The sequence below is a fragment of the Eschrichtius robustus genome, chromosome 16 (genome assembly GCF_028021215.1).
Source record: "Eschrichtius robustus isolate mEscRob2 chromosome 16, mEscRob2.pri, whole genome shotgun sequence".
Lineage (NCBI taxonomy): Eukaryota > Metazoa > Chordata > Mammalia > Artiodactyla > Eschrichtiidae > Eschrichtius > Eschrichtius robustus.
Window position 1 is genome coordinate 86,272,811 of NC_090839.1, and position 15,889 is coordinate 86,288,699.

At 48.3% G+C, this 15,889-nt stretch overlaps 1 protein-coding gene across 1 annotated transcript; it reads right to left on the reverse strand.

Annotated features, from left to right (window-relative positions):
- Positions 1-583: 583 nt before the first annotated feature.
- On the reverse strand, positions 584-15,249 carry PILRA (paired immunoglobin like type 2 receptor alpha). Its single transcript, XM_068523859.1, has 8 exons — positions 15,171-15,249; positions 14,467-14,856; positions 4,940-4,990; positions 4,736-4,882; positions 2,387-2,417; positions 1,318-1,367; positions 1,058-1,089; positions 584-885 (listed from the first exon to the last, which is right to left on the reverse strand). The coding sequence occupies exons 1-8, from the start codon at positions 15,223-15,225 to the stop codon at positions 763-765; spliced, it is 879 nt and encodes a 292-aa protein (XP_068379960.1). The 5' UTR covers positions 15,226-15,249; the 3' UTR covers positions 584-762.
- Positions 15,250-15,889: the final 640 nt, after the last annotated feature.

Consider the following 15,889-nt stretch of genomic DNA (forward strand, 5'->3'; position numbering starts at 1 on the left):
TAGTTGGTTTGGTTCGTCTCAACCACTTGCTTTCTTTTGGCTTCTCTCCCTCCTCCTCCGTGTCACTGTGGCCCATGGTGCTTTCTGGTGGGAGGCCTGTCAGTATAGGGATCTGGGAAGGTGATGACACCCGAGTCCTAGGAGAAGGACACTGAGAAGGGCAGGTCTGGGTTCAAATCTTGCCTCAGCCTCCTATTAGCTACATGGCCTTGGGAAAAGCACCGTAACCATTCTGGGTCTTGTTATCCTGCCTCAGATGGTACCTCCAGTGCCATGTAGGGTGCTTGATGATGCTGAAATGAGGTGATGCATGTAAGGCACTGACACAATGCATGCTAGTTATCTTCCTAAGGAAAGTAGAATGGTTAAAGTAGGGGGACAAACCTTCGCTTCCGGACTGACTACCAGTGTTTGGGGATTTATTGGTCCCTGGCCTGAGGCAGTCACTGAACAAAAGGATTAGGGGAGGGATCTGGGTGTGAGCTATCTATTATGGTTCATTTATGGCAAGAAGGACAGAAGTTGAAGGTGATGTCAGCTTTCTCCTTAGATGCATTCAGGCAAATTGTACAGGGACTTTTATTTTTGTGGTCAAGGGCTAGGAAGTTGAAGAGGGAACTGGAGCAGGTGGCTATGTGTCTCTCAGGTACTTGGTGGCCTTCAACACCTGCTGAGTCGTCTGTGTCTGTCCAGGGTGATTATGAGGAACTGAGATCCCTGTGTGCAGCTGACTCTAAGCAGGTCCTCACTCAGTCCCACTCCTTAGGCCTTTAAGACAGAGTATAGCGTCTCTTCCTGGGGGCCCCCTTGGGGAGGCGGGTGGGGAGGCGCTGCTGGTGAGGTCAAGCTGGAGAGGGCGAGGGAGGCATAGAAGATGTCGTCATCCTGGGGGAGAATGGAAAGGGGAGGGGGTTAGGCAGCAGAGGGGGAGCTGTCCCATCTCAGAGCCGCAATCCCACAGCTGATGCCCTGCCGAAACCACAGTCCCTCTGTTCTTCCACCCCACCTTCTCCAAACTTCCCTTTAATTCTTTCAGGACCTAATCTGAGCTGCTTACCTTGGTGTCCAGCTTGGGGCCTGTATGTTGTCCTAGAAAAAATCAAGATGTGCCAGGGTTAGGTGGCCTGGCAGCAAGGGTAGAGAAGTGGGCAGGGGGCTTCAGTAGTGAGGTCATCTTTAGGTCAGGAACAGGGTCTGGGGGAGGGTGGGTGAGGCAGGGGAGAGAGGAGGATGCTGAGGGCACGTGTGCGGGGAGGGGGTGTGTGGGGAGGAAGGAAGGCCCAGGTGGAGAGCGGGGATGATGGCGGCAGGACCTACCTTTACTCCCAATGTTCTCGTATTTCTCCTCCGGGTTTTGGAAGGATCCCCTGTGTGGGAACAGGAGGGGGGCGATGTGTCAGAGGCTGGACAGAAAAGAGTTACCACCTGCATCGGGCTGGTTCTCTTGGTGGGGGCTCTGTGACCTGCCCGGACGCACTCGGAAGATGAAGGCAGAGGTTTGAGGCTCTCAGAAGGAGGCCGCCTGGACGGGGTTGAGGGGTCATTTGCGGTGTAGCCCTGTCCCTGAGTGCTGACTGAGGTGGATTGTTCTGGAGAAGCGGCTTTACTGCAGGGGCACAGGGAGGAGAAGCAGGAGGGGGAGCTCCTGTCCTCTCTGCCGCAGCGCCTCAGTTAAAACTGGAGCATGAGAACCAGGAAGCTAATCTCAGGTCCCCTGGGCGGTGCTCAGGCCTTGGTCCCCAGAGGAGATGCCATCGCCATGGGGAGGGGTCCGAGGAGGGCAGCTGTCAAGAGTCAGGAGGGAGAGAAAGGAGGGAGGGGCTGCGAGAAGGAAAAGCCTGGAAGTGGAAGGAAAGATGGAGAAAGGAAAGAGGGGGGCCATGAGGAGGGTAAGAGCTCAGGAAAGGAAGAGGAGCTGGGGCCCGAGGAGAGGGAGCCAGGCTGGGAGCCGGGAGGGAAGTTGCTCTGAGAAAAGACAGAGGGCGGAGCAGCTGGAGGTCGCGCGTCACAGGGGGAAAGGACAGATTGGATGAGGAGCAAGAAAGAGGACAGAACGTGGAGGTGGTAGGTGTGTTCAGGAAGGATGAGGTGGAGAGAAGCCAGGATGAACTGGGGCTGAAGGAGGAAAGGGGGAGCCAGAGAAAGACAGAGGGGGGAGATGTTCCGGGAAAGAATCAGAGAAAGTGCTGGTCCACTGTTCTCGATTTTTTAAAGAGCTGGAGCCTCCGGAAGTGAAGAGCCTGGCCTGTTAGGGGACTTGGGAGGGTGTGGATGGAGAGTCCAGTCGGGGAGGGGCTGTGAAAGGCTCCCTAGTGCTGTTCTCAGAAGGAAACTTCCTGCTTCACAAAACAGCACCCCCCTCCCCCCTTGGAGGAGAAGCGCTCACCTGGCTGGGGTTCTGGCTTTAGTCTGCAGACCTGTAGGGGGACCAACAGTGTGTCAATGTGTCATCCATGGAGGCCGGTCTCCTGCCTGCCTTCTCTGCCCCGTCCCACCCTGAGCTCATCCTTGGAGAGACCAGAGCAGCGAAGCAGCTCGGCTGAAACCCACCTGGGAAGGGCCTGGGACCTGAGCCTGCACCCAGCAGGCACCCTGAGGCTGCCCACACCTGTCCTGCCTTGTCCTCAACACCCATCAGGAGAGCAGCTCTTCCCTGCGCCCTGCGCCCCTTCACCTTCTGAACACATTGGACCTGCCCACTTCCCCCAGCTCCAGTGACCTCTGCTCCACTCAGCCACACCCTGGGCCTTTTTTTTTTTTTTAATCACTCGAGCTGAGACCTCTGACCTAGTAAATGCTAGTATCATTTTTATGCTACTACTGTCTTTCCTTCCAGCTCTCTTTTGTCATCATCCCTCTGTACCTGTGCTTAACCTCACTAACTCTTGTCTCTTGATGATCCACTTTCTTTCAGGTTATCCAGGCTCCCTGCTGAGCCCTCTACTCTCCATCTCTGCCCTCTCACTGGCTCCTTGACCTCCTGTGTTCCCCTGTCCTTCTGCCACACTTGCTGACACATCTTCAGTCCTGGATGTGTCCTAAGGCAGGGAATGCTATTTGCTTATCCCAATATCCATTTGCTGCTTCTTATTCAGTTACAGAACGTTGATTTTATTTGGAGTGGCAGCATGCCCCCCTACAGATAGATGTGGGACCTATGACTAAATATAGCCAGTGAGATATAAAGGGAAGTTGTGGGTAGGACTTTCAGGAAGGCTCTTTAAGAGGAGGACAGACAGCTGGGTCATAGTCTTTTTGTCCTTTCCTCCTACATCCTGTTTCCTGTTTAGATTCACAAATAATGCCTGGAGTCCTAGCAGCCATCTTGCACCATAAAGCAGCCTTCAGGATAGAAGTCAGTATCCAGCACAGTGAGCAGAAAGGTGGGAGCCTGAGAGCCTAAGGACGGTGTCCTCTGCTTTCTGGCTCCAGATCCTTTTAGATGAGGAAAAAAATAACCCTCTGTGTTACTTAACCCACTGTTACTTCTGTTCTCTGATGCTAGCAGCTAAACACAACTTTTTTTTTTTGGCCGTGGCACGGCTTGCGGGATCTTGGTTCCCCAACCAGGGATCGAACCCAGGCCCTCGGCAGTGAAAGTACAGGGTCCAACCACTGGACCGCCAGGGAATTCCCTGAACAGAACTTTTAATCAGCAATTCCTAAAGCTTTCTAAACCTGCATGGTTGAATACTGCTGAAAAAAACCATAGTCATGTGCAATGATGCTTGTACAGATTTATGGCTTCTCATCTGAGTTGATCCTCAAATACCATCTTGCATTTCCTCAGTGACTATGTCACATTTTCTCTACATCTTGAACCTTCATCCTCACTCTCAGGACACAACCACTGTGGTTTTTGCTCTGCAGAGCTAAAATAACAATTTTAGAGTGACCCCAGCCTGGCCCACCTCTGGCCCTTCCACTGCAGACTCTGTATGTGCAAGGCCAAGCTGAGGTTGCCACATTGCTTTATCACATTGCCGCTGGGATCAGAGGCTCTGGGGTGTGATTTCCAAGGTCGTCTTCTCTCATCTCCTGCCTCCTCCACAGCTGTGAGCTACTTAGAGTTGCCAGCATGGTTTCCTTCCTCTGGAAGGACAGTGACCTCTACAGCACCCTCACCACCTGCCTAATTCTTTTTCATTCTTTGAGACTTTTTGCAGGTGTCATTTCCTCTGGGAAGTCCTCCTTGATTACCCCTCCTTCCTCCCAACCTACCATAGCTCTTTGCAAATGAGGCCATTAGCCCTTGAGGCAACTGTCTTCCCCATATCCTCCTATCCCCCAGTTCCTTGAAAGCAGGGCCTATGCTTTATTTACTTTTGCGTCTCCAATTATAACCCAGACCCTGGAAAATGGGTGTCCAACCAGTGCTTGCTGAGTGGAGCCACCTTCCTGTCCCTTCTGTTCTCTCCTTAAATTTCCCAGGGTAGACCATCCCTACCCTTGCACCAAAAGGTGGGGACAAATGAGAAATGATTAAGTCAAATGAAAAGAACTGGAAACAATCAGATTTGTGGAGAGGGATTGGTCTTGAGCCGTGGTTCCCAAACTTGACACACAAATACCACCTGAGGAGACCATTAAAAATGCAGATTCCCAAGCTCAGATCTCAAGCCCAGCAGGGATCTGCATTTTTAATGGGCACCTATGGTCATTCTGATGCAGGAGGGTTCTGAGAAACACCCAGCTGGGAATCTTGGGGAGAGATTGGGGGTCCCAGACCACTTACCTTTGCTTCTCTTCCACCTGAGGTACACAGTCAGTCCCACAATTGCAGTTATGAGCACAGCGCTGGCCAGTGCCAACCCGACTGTAGCTTCAGTACTCAAGGGCCAAGACCATGAACTCCTTTTGCTCTCTGGGACCCTGAGGCCAGCTGTGGTGGTGATGGTGGTGGTGGGGCCTTGAATGGTTGTGATGGTGGTGGTGGGGCCTTGAATGGTTGTGTTGGTGGTGGTGGGGCCTTGAATTGTTGTCTTGGTGGCTGGGAAGACATGAGAAATATGCAAATTCTTCACTAAAGGGCTGGAGGTATCTGGGTGAAGCTGTCACATTTTGTTCCCTAGTTTGGGGAATGTGGGGGGGTGGGGAGCAAGTCTCTGAAGCTCTCCCACAGGGAGGGGAGTAACAAAGGCAGATGCTGGAAGCTTTGAATCCTCATCACTCTGTTTAAATCCTGACCCTACCACTGATCAGTGCTGTGAGCTCAGAACCTCATTTCATCACCTACAAATAGGGACAACTAAGTCACAGGATCAAAAAAAAATTACTGTGGTAAAATACATGTAACACAGATTTACCATTTTAACTATATTTAAGTGTATAGTTCAGTGACATCAAGTGCATTCACATTATCGTGCAACCATCACCACCATCCATCTTCCGAAATTTTTCATCTTTCCAAACTGAAACTCTGTCCCCATTAAACACCAACTCCCCATTCCCCCTTTCCCCAGCCCCTGGCACTCACCATTCTACTTTCTGACCCTAAGCATTTGACTACTCTAGGTACCTCATAGAAGTGGATTCAGACAGTATTTGTCATTTTACATGATTGTCTTAATAAGTGAGAAAACATCTGTAAAGGACCTAATGTATATTGGAAATATATTATTACGGTTAAATTAATATGTATTGAACTTTAGTTCCTACACACAAGGATATACTATGGAGAAAAGACAGTCTCTTCAATAAGTGGTGCTGGGAAAACTGGACAGCTACATGTAAAAGAATGAAGTTAGAACACTCCCTAACACCATACACAAAAATAAACTCAAAATGGATTAAAGACCTAAATGTAAGGCCAGACACTATAAAATTCTTAGAGGAAAACATAGGCAGAACACTCCATGACATAAATCACAGCAAGATCCTTTTTGACTCACCTCCTAGAGAAATGGAAATAAAAACAAAAATAAACAAATGGGACCTAATTAAACTTAAAAGCTTTTGCACAGCAAAGGAAACCATAAACGAGACGAAAAGACAACCCTCAGAATGGGAGAAAATATTTGCAAATGAAGCAACTGACGAAGGATTAATCTCCAAAATATACAAGCAGCTCATGCAGATCAATATAAAAAAAACAACCCAATCCAAAAATGGGCAGGAGACCTAAATAGACATTTCTCCAAAGAAGATATATAGATTGTCAACAAACACATGAAAGGATGCTCAACATCACTAATTGTTAGAGAAATGCAAGTCAAAACTACAATGAGGTATCTCCTCACACCAGTCAGAATGGGCATCATCAAAAAATCTACAAACAATAAATGCTGGAGGGGGTGTGGAGAAAAGGGAACCCTCTTGCACTGTTGGTGGGAATGTAAATTGATACAGCCACTATGGAGAACAGTATGGAGGTTCCTCTAAAAACTAAAAATAGAACTCCCACATGTCCCAGCAATCCCACTACTGGACATATACCCTGAGAAAACCATAATTCAAAAAGAGTCATGTACCGCAATGTTCATTGCAGCTCTATTTACAATAGCCAGGACATGGAAGCAACCTAAACGTCCATCGACAGATGAATGGATAAAGAAGATGTGGCACATATATACAATGGAATATTAGCCATAAAAAGAAATGAAACTGAGTTATTTGTAGTGAGGTGGTGGATGGACCTAGAGACGGTCATATAGAGTGAAGTAAGTCAGAGAAAAACAAATACCATATGCTAACACATATATATGGAATCTAAAAAAAAAAAAAGGTTCTGAAGAACCTAGGGGCAGGACAGGAATAAAGATGCAGACATAGAGAATGGACTGGAGGACATGGGGAGGGGGAAGGGTAAGCTGGGACTAAGAGAGTGGCATGGACATATATACACTACCAAATGTAAAACAGATAGCTAGTGGGAAGCAGCAGCATAGCACAGGGAGATCAGCTTGGTGCTTTGTGTCCACCTAGAGGGGTGGGATAGGGAGGGTGGGATGGAGACACGAGAGGGAGGAGATACGGGGATGTATGTAAATGTATAGCTGATTCACTTTGTTATACAGCAGAAACTAACACACCGTTGTAAAGCAATTATACTCCAATAAAGATGTTTAAAAAAATAAATAAAAAAAAATAAAAAGATAGGTGTAGATGTATATGTGTTGAAGTGGAAAGATACTTGAGGTCCATGAAGTAAACATAGCAAGCTGAAGAGCAGAAAAGTGTGCAGTTTGATTCTATTGTGTTCCATCTCTATATATCTGTAACTATATCTACATCTGTAGAGAGAACATTTCTGCAGAAAGAGGTAATGGCTGAGAGATAAAGTGGAGAGAGGAACTTGTTTTTCATTTGATTCCCTCTGTGTGACCATTTTTAAAACTATTCACAAGTGTGTATTTCCAGTACTTTTATTATTTTTAAAACGTAATATTTATTTTTATATAAGTTGTATAGGCACATAATTTAAAGAATCAACAAATTCCCTACAGGTTTTAAAAACAGCACCCCCTGCATAAGCCTTCTCACTCCTTTCCCACTCCCCAGATGGAACTACTTTCAGCAACTTTAGCTATTTTTTGGCATTAACCTCATATTTCTAAGTCACTGGCTTTTACTGCTATTGTTTGATCTTGTTGTTTTAGGTAGTATCTAGTCCTTCCTACTATTGAAATCCAGGATTTAGATCTCTTATACCCCCTTTTCTTCAACTTACTCAACATCTCAGCGTTTGATATTCTCCCTTTCATGAAACATGTTCTTCACGTGGCATCTGGGACACCATCTCTCTTTGTTCTTCTCCTCCCTCACTAGCAGCTCCGTCTCAGTTTTCTTTGTTGATTCCTCCTTGTGTTCCCACCTGTAACCATCAGGGTTCAGTGCTGGGACCTCCTCTCTCTACACTCACTTCCCAGATAATCTCATCCTGCCCTATGGCATTAACCACCAGCCATACGCAGAAAACTCCTGAACTTACACATCCAGCCATCTCTCCCCCTGCACTTGGAGTCATATATATCTCACTGCCTCCTCACACCTCTTGTTTGTCTGGTAACATCTCAAATTTAAGATGTTCAAAACAGAGCTCTTCATTTCTTCTCAAACCTGTTCTTCCCTCAGCTCCCCCTCTCAGTAAATGGAACGCCATCCTTCAAGATGCTCAGGCCAAAGGCCATAGAGTCATCCTTACTTCTTTCTTTCTCTTCTCCCATCATCTGCAAATCCTGTCTGCTCTGTCTTCAGAATATAACCAGCATCTGGCAACTTCTCACCTGCCCTGGCTGTCACCCTAATCAAGCCTCACCATCTCTCACCTTTTCCCGCGTTGACCTTGGTCATCTGTGCAGTCTTATCCTCCACACAACAGCCGGAGGGACACTTCTACATTGTAAATCCAATCACGGTGCTCCTTTGCAGGAAACCCTCACCTGCTCCCATCACTCTTGGAGTCAAAGCTCTCTCCTTGGGCTTCCCTGGTGGCGCAGTGGTTGAGAATCTGCCTGCCAATGCAGGGGACACGGGTTCGAGCCCTGGTCTGGGAGGATCCCACATGCCGCGGAGCAGCTGGGCCCGTGAGCCACAATTACTGAGCCTGCGCGCCTGGAGCCTGTGCTCCGCAACAAGAGAGGCCGCGATAGTGAGAGGCCCGCGCACCGCGATGAAGAGTGGCCCCCGCTTGCCGGAACTAGAGAAGGCCCTCGCGCGGAAACGAAGACCCAACACAGCCAAAAATAAATAAATAAGTAAATATTAAAAAAAAAAAAAAAAGCTCTCTCCTTGGCTTTCAAAGCCACCCGAAACCTGCCTGTTCTGCCCTCACCTCCTGCCACCCTCAACCTCTTCCTCTGCTGCAGACACGCTTGTCCCACCTCACGGCCTTTGCCCTTGTTGCTCCCTCTTGACTGGAACCTTCTTCTCCAGACCTCTCCCTCACTTCCTGTACATCTGTGCTTAGGCTGGATTTTTTTGCTCATTTCTCCAGATCCCTCCCCAGCTCCTCTCCACCCTGCTTGGTGCCTTTGGAGGCTGGTCTTAGTGGACTCCAGCCGTGGGCTCAGGGGGAGAGGGGAGTGAGTCAGGGCATAGCCCTTGGGTCCCTCCCTAATGGGCATTGTATTAGTCAGTGTTCTCCAGAGAAACAGGAACCAATAGGATATACAGAGAGAAATAGTTTTAATATGAGGGATTGCCTCTTCAATTATGATGGCTGAGAAGTCCCACACTCTGCCATCTGCAAGGGGGAAGATTCAGAAAGCTGGTGGTGTCGTTCCAGTCCAAACCCAAAAGCCTGAGAACTATGGGGGCAATCGTGTAAGTCCCAGTCTGATTCCAAAAGCCCGAGACCACGAATTCTGATCTCTGGGTGCAGAAGAAGATGGATGCCCCAGCTCAAGTGGAGAGCAAGCTGGTCCTTCCCCTACTTTTTTGTTCTACTCAGGCCCTCAAGGGATTGTCTGGTGCCCACCCACTGCTAATCTCCTCTGGAAACACCCTCACAGACACACGCAGAAATAATGTCTTAGTAGGTATCCAGTCAAGTGGACACAAAACTAACCATCACGGGCATGTGGACTCTCTCTCCCCAGAGGCCACAGCTCCTCTCTGGGTCCCAGTACCTACTTCCTCCCCTGCTTCTTAGGCCTGTGGCTGGTCCCAGGTGTCTCACTGTCCCTGACTGGTTCCCTACCCTGTGCCCCCCTTAAAACTCTCCTCAGTTACCCTGTTTGAGCAGCTGCCTCCCGCCGGGACTCTGGCTAATATCCCCACGGCCTTCCCTGTTCCATCTGAATAAAGCAGCACCCCCAGCCCCTCTATCCACAGATTCTGCTCCATTTTCCTGCTTTTCTCTTCTCACCACCACCTGACACACAGAATTAATTTGTTTGCTTTTTTTGTTGTATTCTCAAGCGTAAGTTCCATTGTTAAGGACATTTTCATTTTGTTTTGTCTTAACTGCTTTATCCCAGTGCCCAGATTAGGACCTGACATATAATAGGGACTCAGTCAGTACTTGTTATTTCATTTGTTAAATGAATAAATGAAATAATTTTCCCTTGGAATTTCACAACATTCAACCACTGTCTTCCAGCTTCCTCTATTGCTATTGAGAGAGTCAAGCCACTCTGATTCCTGAATCTCTTATGTGGCCAGTTTATTTCCTCCTTGGAAATGTATTGGATCTTCCTTTATCCCTGGTGCTTTGAAATTTCATGTTGCAGTGCCCCAGGGTTGGTCTCTTTATTTTTATCCATTTTGCTGGGTTCTTTCATTCTGGAAAATTTCTAGAGTAATTTTGTTGATAATTTTTTCCCCACGGGCTTCTTTTTTCTCTGTTTTTAAAACTCCTATTATTCAGGGGTTGGAACTCTTGGACCAATTCTCAATTTTTCTTATCCTTCCTTATAATTCCTATATTATATTTCTATGGCTGCTATGACAAAGTGCCACAAACCAGGTGACTCTAAACAACAGAAGTTTACTCTCACAGATCTGGAGGCCAGAAGTCAGGAATCAAGGTGTCAGCCATGCTGCGCTCACTCAGGAGGCCCTGAAGGGGAACCTGTTCCTTGCTTCTTCCAGCTTCTGGTGGCTGCTTCATTACAGTCTCTGCCTCTGTGGTCACACTGCCTTCTCTTCCATCTGTGTCAAATCTCCCACTGCCCCTCTCTTATGAGGACACTTTTATTAGTATTTAGAGCCCACTCAGATAATCCCAGATAATCTCATCTCAAATTCCTCAACTGAATCACATCTCCAACAGTATAAGGCATTATTCACATTATTCAGGATAAAGTTCTGGGGATTAGGATGTGGACATGACCTTTGGGGGGCTGCTGTTCAACCCACTGCAATATCCAAATCTTTGAATTTTTTTCTACCTTCTCAGATATTTCCACAAACTTCATCTTTCAATCATTTATTGAGTTTTCCATCTTTGCTAGTATACCTCTAATTTCCGAGACTTCTTTTTTTGTTTCAGAAGCTCCTTTGTAAAGCACCCTTTTGTGTTATATACATGAAATTCCTTAACTTTCTGAGGATGATAGTTATTTGAAAATTTTAATCTCCTTTCATTATTTTGGATTCTTCCAGATGCCCTTTCCCCCCCCCCCCGCCCGATTGTTCTGTTCTCTGCATTTCATGGGAAAAGCATTCTTTAAATGTTTAGTTCAATCATTTTTAAAACAGCATCTCTAGCCTCAAGCAACCTGGGCACAGCTGAGGTGAGGGTACAATCCTTAGTGCAGGGGATTTGGTGCAAGGCCGAGACCCCAATCACCTTACCCCCTTGGCTCCCAGCATGCAGGAAGCTGTGTGTGTTATAGCAGAAAAGGCATGTCAGTTAGTGGGCTGTAGAGTGATCTGTTAGATTTCTAGATCTTTTCAGGCCCATCAGATAGATATCCCAGAGAAGAGTCTCCTAATATTCTGCCCTTGGTGGGTGGGTTGTGGGTACCAGCCTGGCTACCTGCATCCTGGGAGGCTCCCACAGGGGTCAAGTTGTTTAAGGTCTCATCAGTTCACCAAATCTCCAGATTTAAGAACTAAATCCTTGTCACCAGTTAGGGCCCAGGGTACACCCCCCCAGACTCCTTGTGGATTATCGTAGAAAGCAAATATCCACTCTTTGGCTGGGGTGGTGGGTGGGGGTATGGAGGTGTCTCTGCTTCTTAAATACGTTTCAACTAGTCCTCTAGTTTTCAGACCCCCTTCCACCCCCAGTTTCACGAGTACTAGGAGCTGCCATTCCGGACCCTTTAAAGGGTTTTGCAGTGTAAATCGCCTTCCTTCTGGGTGTCCCTGCTGGTGGCTTAGGGTTTAACTCCTCTGGTCTCCTGAGCCAGTTACATTAGTCTCTCTGTTTCCAGCGTCCCAAATTTTGTTTTTGTTCACCTGGATTGCAAATACTTTGTCCTTGTGGGTTTTTGTCTTAAAAAATTCCCTTTGCTGTCATTTTAGTAGATTTTGGGAGGGAGTGGAGGTAAACATGGGCATATAACCCAGCATCTTGGCCAGAATTTATGCATTACTTTTAAAATGAAAATTATAACAAGTATACATTTTTTCAAATGTTGCACATTAATAATAAAAGTAGAGAATAGGAAAAAGTCTTGTGAGGCATTTACATGATCTTTGGAAGAACATGACAAAGGTTTACTGAGGGATATAAAATAGGACCCGTTCCTCAGTGAGAAGATTGCACATCGTACTGATTTCAGTTTCTGTCAATTGCTTTATAGGTTTAATGCAATTCTTATTTAAAAAATCAACATAAGCGTTTTTCTAGGTACTTGGCAAACTTATTCTAACATTTATGTGGAAGAATAGGCAGGCAACAATAATAAAGTTTTTGAGGAAGAAATATGTGGTTGTGACGGAAAAAGTCTTAACAGTCATTGAAACATGATAAAGTTATAATAACTAAAACAGTGTCGTACTAATATAAGAAAACACAGACTAGTGAAACAGAATAGACAGACCAGAAATGGATGCTATTCTACAAAAGAACTTAAAAGCTAGGCCTATGAATCAATGGAAAAAAGAAAAAATATTCAATAAATGAAGTAAGGACAACTGATTTGTTTCTTGGTATAAAGATCAACTTAGTTCTTTATCTCACACCATATACCAAAATAAATTCTCACTATGTTGAAGAATTTTATTGTGAGAAGTAATCAAATCTTACAAAAATTAGGAAAAAATATTTTCACCCCTAGTGGGATGTGGGGTTTTCGGCTTAGAAATAAAAGAGAAAAACTACAAATGAGATTAGATAATTAGATTTGGCTAGAAAAGTAAACCGTTTGTAAAAAAAAATTAATAAGCCAATCTCAAACTTATGAGTTATGTTTGCTACAGATATTCCTTTGGTGTGATTTTTTGCATGGTGGTACTTCACTGGGATTAAAACATTTCTTTTTATTACTTTCTTGTATCTTTTAAAAAGTAATGAGCATGACCATCCAATTAATTGAATTAATTGAAAAAAATTAACTTACTGATGAAAAAACTCAGAGTAAATGTGACTGAAACACAGAAATGAGAAAAAGAAGGAAGAATTAGGAAAGGCAGAAGAGGGATTTAAGGAGAGACGAAGTCCCTCAAAAAAGGCCATTTAAGGAAATATGGAGGAGGTGCAGGAAATATTAATCCAAGGCTGTCTTGCTTAATTCAGGTTGTCAGTCACTATCTATTTGCTTTAAAACCAGCATAGTGGTCAAGAAGGGGCAATGGTTTTCCGAGGGGGAGACACGGGGAGTGTCCATCCCAGCTGGGAGCAGAAATTCATCACTGATACTGCTTAGAATTGCCAGCACAAGTGATTATAAAAAGCAAACAAATGTAGACGATTTTCAAAAAAATAATCTACAGACAACACACCCCTTTATTGCCTGTGCCTGGGAGAGAACCCCTCACCTCTGCCCTGGAGTCAGATACACTGAGGTTCAAGTTCCAAAGCCCCACTGAATGAGAGAGGGAGATCCGTTGATGCTACACGTCCATTATTAGGTGAAAAATAGTCAAAACGAGATGATCAGGTCAGTAGCTGAGGCCAAGCGGCTCATGGTTAAGAGAAGAGGCTCTGGGGTTAAACTGGGGTCAAACCCCACCTGCACCAGGAGTGACTTCGGGCAGGTGTTTGCTGTGCGAGCCTCGGTCTCCCTTCCTGTAACAGGAGGATGGCAGCAGGGCCGACTGTTACCGGGGTCGTGGGGAAGGTTAGCTGGGGTTTAGCTGGGCTGATGCTGCCAAGGTGTCCAGCCGGGACGCAGGGCACAGTCAGCGGGAGCTGCCATTACCGCTGCTGCTGCCTCGTCATGACCAGGACAGAGGAGCGAGATCAGGGTGGACAACGGGGACAGTGTGACGAGAAGCACACAGGGAGAGGTGGGGGGCGGCAAGGAGGTAAAGAGGATGGAAGCGGGGGAAGAGGAGATGGGAAAGAGATGGGGTGGGGGTGGGAGCGTTGAGGGCCGTGTTCTGGGGAGCAGAGCAGCAGAAGGAAGGGGGAGATGGGAAACAGGTGATGGGGACACGGGACGCCTCGGGCCACCATTGGTGGCCACCACACACCTACTGTGTGTGTGTGGGCTGAGCTCATGGCCGTGGGGAGACAGACATGGGGTAGCTGAGCCTCCACACATGGACACATGACAAAGGGGAGGCGGCCGCATCCCAAAGATGTCAAGTCACCTGGAGGACATGGGGTGAGGGCAGGGGAGGGTGCAGCCCCAGCTTGGAGCAAGAAAGGAGAATAGCTGGGAGCCCAGAGGGCGGAGGCCTGAGGATGAGGGAGGGGGCTGGATCTGGAGGGCAGAGAGGAGGATGGGCAAGGGAGGCAGCCCAGGGCTGGGAAGATTAAGGTGAAAAGGGGTTGATAGAGGCCTGGGGAGGAGTAGAGGGGGCAAGGAGAGGAGTTTGAGAGAAGAGAGGAAGAGGGGGCCTGGGCCAGGCCTGGGAGACAAGACCCCAGTGGCCTCCAAGAGCCTCAGGCAGGACAGCTGGACTCACTGGGGATGACGGTGAGTGCGGTTCCCTCGATGGACTGCCACATCTGCTTGCCTTTTCTCAGCGTCTCCACCTCCACCCGGCAGAAGTACCTAGACCCATCCTCCAACCGCAGTTTCGAGATCTGGAGGGAGCCGCTCTGCCCACCCTTGGTCCAGTTCAGGAGGAGCCGGTCCTTGAAATCCTTGTGGATGAACGGCGGGGTTGTGTTGTAGATGAACTCCCCATGGAAGTCTTTCCATCTCCAGAATAGTCTCACGTTGGGAACCTTGGCTGATTCCCAGGAGTAATAGAAGGAGAAGGGGATGTGGATGGAGCCACCCTTGGGGGCTGAGAGTTTCTTTGGTTGGTTCATCCCAAAGTCAATGCTTGGATCGGGTTCTGCCCAGTGACCTAGAGGAGGGAGGGAGAGGGAGAGACTTTGAAGGTGACCCCAGACCGTCAGCCACCCTCACCTACAAGGGGATGTGTGACAGGTGGTAGGACTGGCCCTCTGGCCTGGGTGAGCCCCTCTCCAGGCTTGGGGCGGGGAGGAGGGTGAGGGGTTGGGGGGACCCGGCACTGTGGGACCAGCTCTTTGTTTGTTGGGGGTGGGAGACCTGGCCGGCTACCCCAGGGGACCCTTCTACGGACACGCAGCCATAGCCCCTCCCTGGGGGGGTGGTCCCTGCGGCCCTGGGCAGAGCAGGACAGTCCCGGCCTCTCACCTGCCTGCAGAGATGCCAGGGACAGCAGCAGGGACAGCAGCAAGGGCAGACCCATGGCCTTGCCCTCCTCCCGGGATGAGAAGACAAGCAGAGCCTTCAAGGCCAGAGGGGAAGCCTGTGGAGGGGCCGCCTGCGGGGAATCTCAGCACCAGGAGAGCGACGACCAGGCTCCTTCAGAGGACTGAGGAGGGTAGGGGCCTTCCTGAAACCCGCCCACCCCTGCTGTGACTGGCACTTCCTTTATCAACGTGGCTTCTTTTCCTATATTGCAAAAGGGCCTCTCTGTGGTCAGTGCAAAGGGAACCATGATCTAGGGCTCCCTGCCCCCCTCTGCACACTGAGGGGCTGGTCCTGACCTGGGCCAGCTGGGGCCTCGCCTCTCTCCCTCAGCTCCCTGCCTCTGCCACCCCCTTGGCATCTCCTTAGGAGTCAGTCTCTGTGTCTCTGTGTGTCTCTCTCTCCTTTTCCCTGTTTCTCGGAGTGTCTCTCTCCTCCCAGGGAAAGGGGCGACAGCAGGACCAGTTCAGGCTCCTTCAGGGAGAGGTCCACGGCCCTGAGTCCCTGCCCAGCTACAGCCCCTTAGAGAGGAGGAGGAGGAGGGAGCTGCTGGTGGTCAAGCCTCAGCCCCCAGCCCAGGCACCAGGGGCACCCAGCATGCTAGTGGTCTCTCTCTCTCCAGGTAGGGGACACTGCAGTGCCCCCCTTCAGTCCCCAGGTAG

Coding starts and splice junctions, on each gene's coding strand:
- PILRA (XM_068523859.1), bottom strand. CDS start 15,225: ATGGGTCTGCCCTTGCTGCTGTCCCTGCTGCTGTCCCTGGCATCTCTG. Junction 14,857..15,170: donor CCTGGCATCTCTGCAGGCAG/GTGAGAGGCCGG, acceptor TCCCTCCTCTAG/GTCACTGGGCAGAACCCGAT. Junction 1,368..2,386: donor AAAGCCAGAACCCCAGCCAG/GTGAGCGCTTCT, acceptor GTTCCCACACAG/GGGATCCTTCCAAAACCCGG.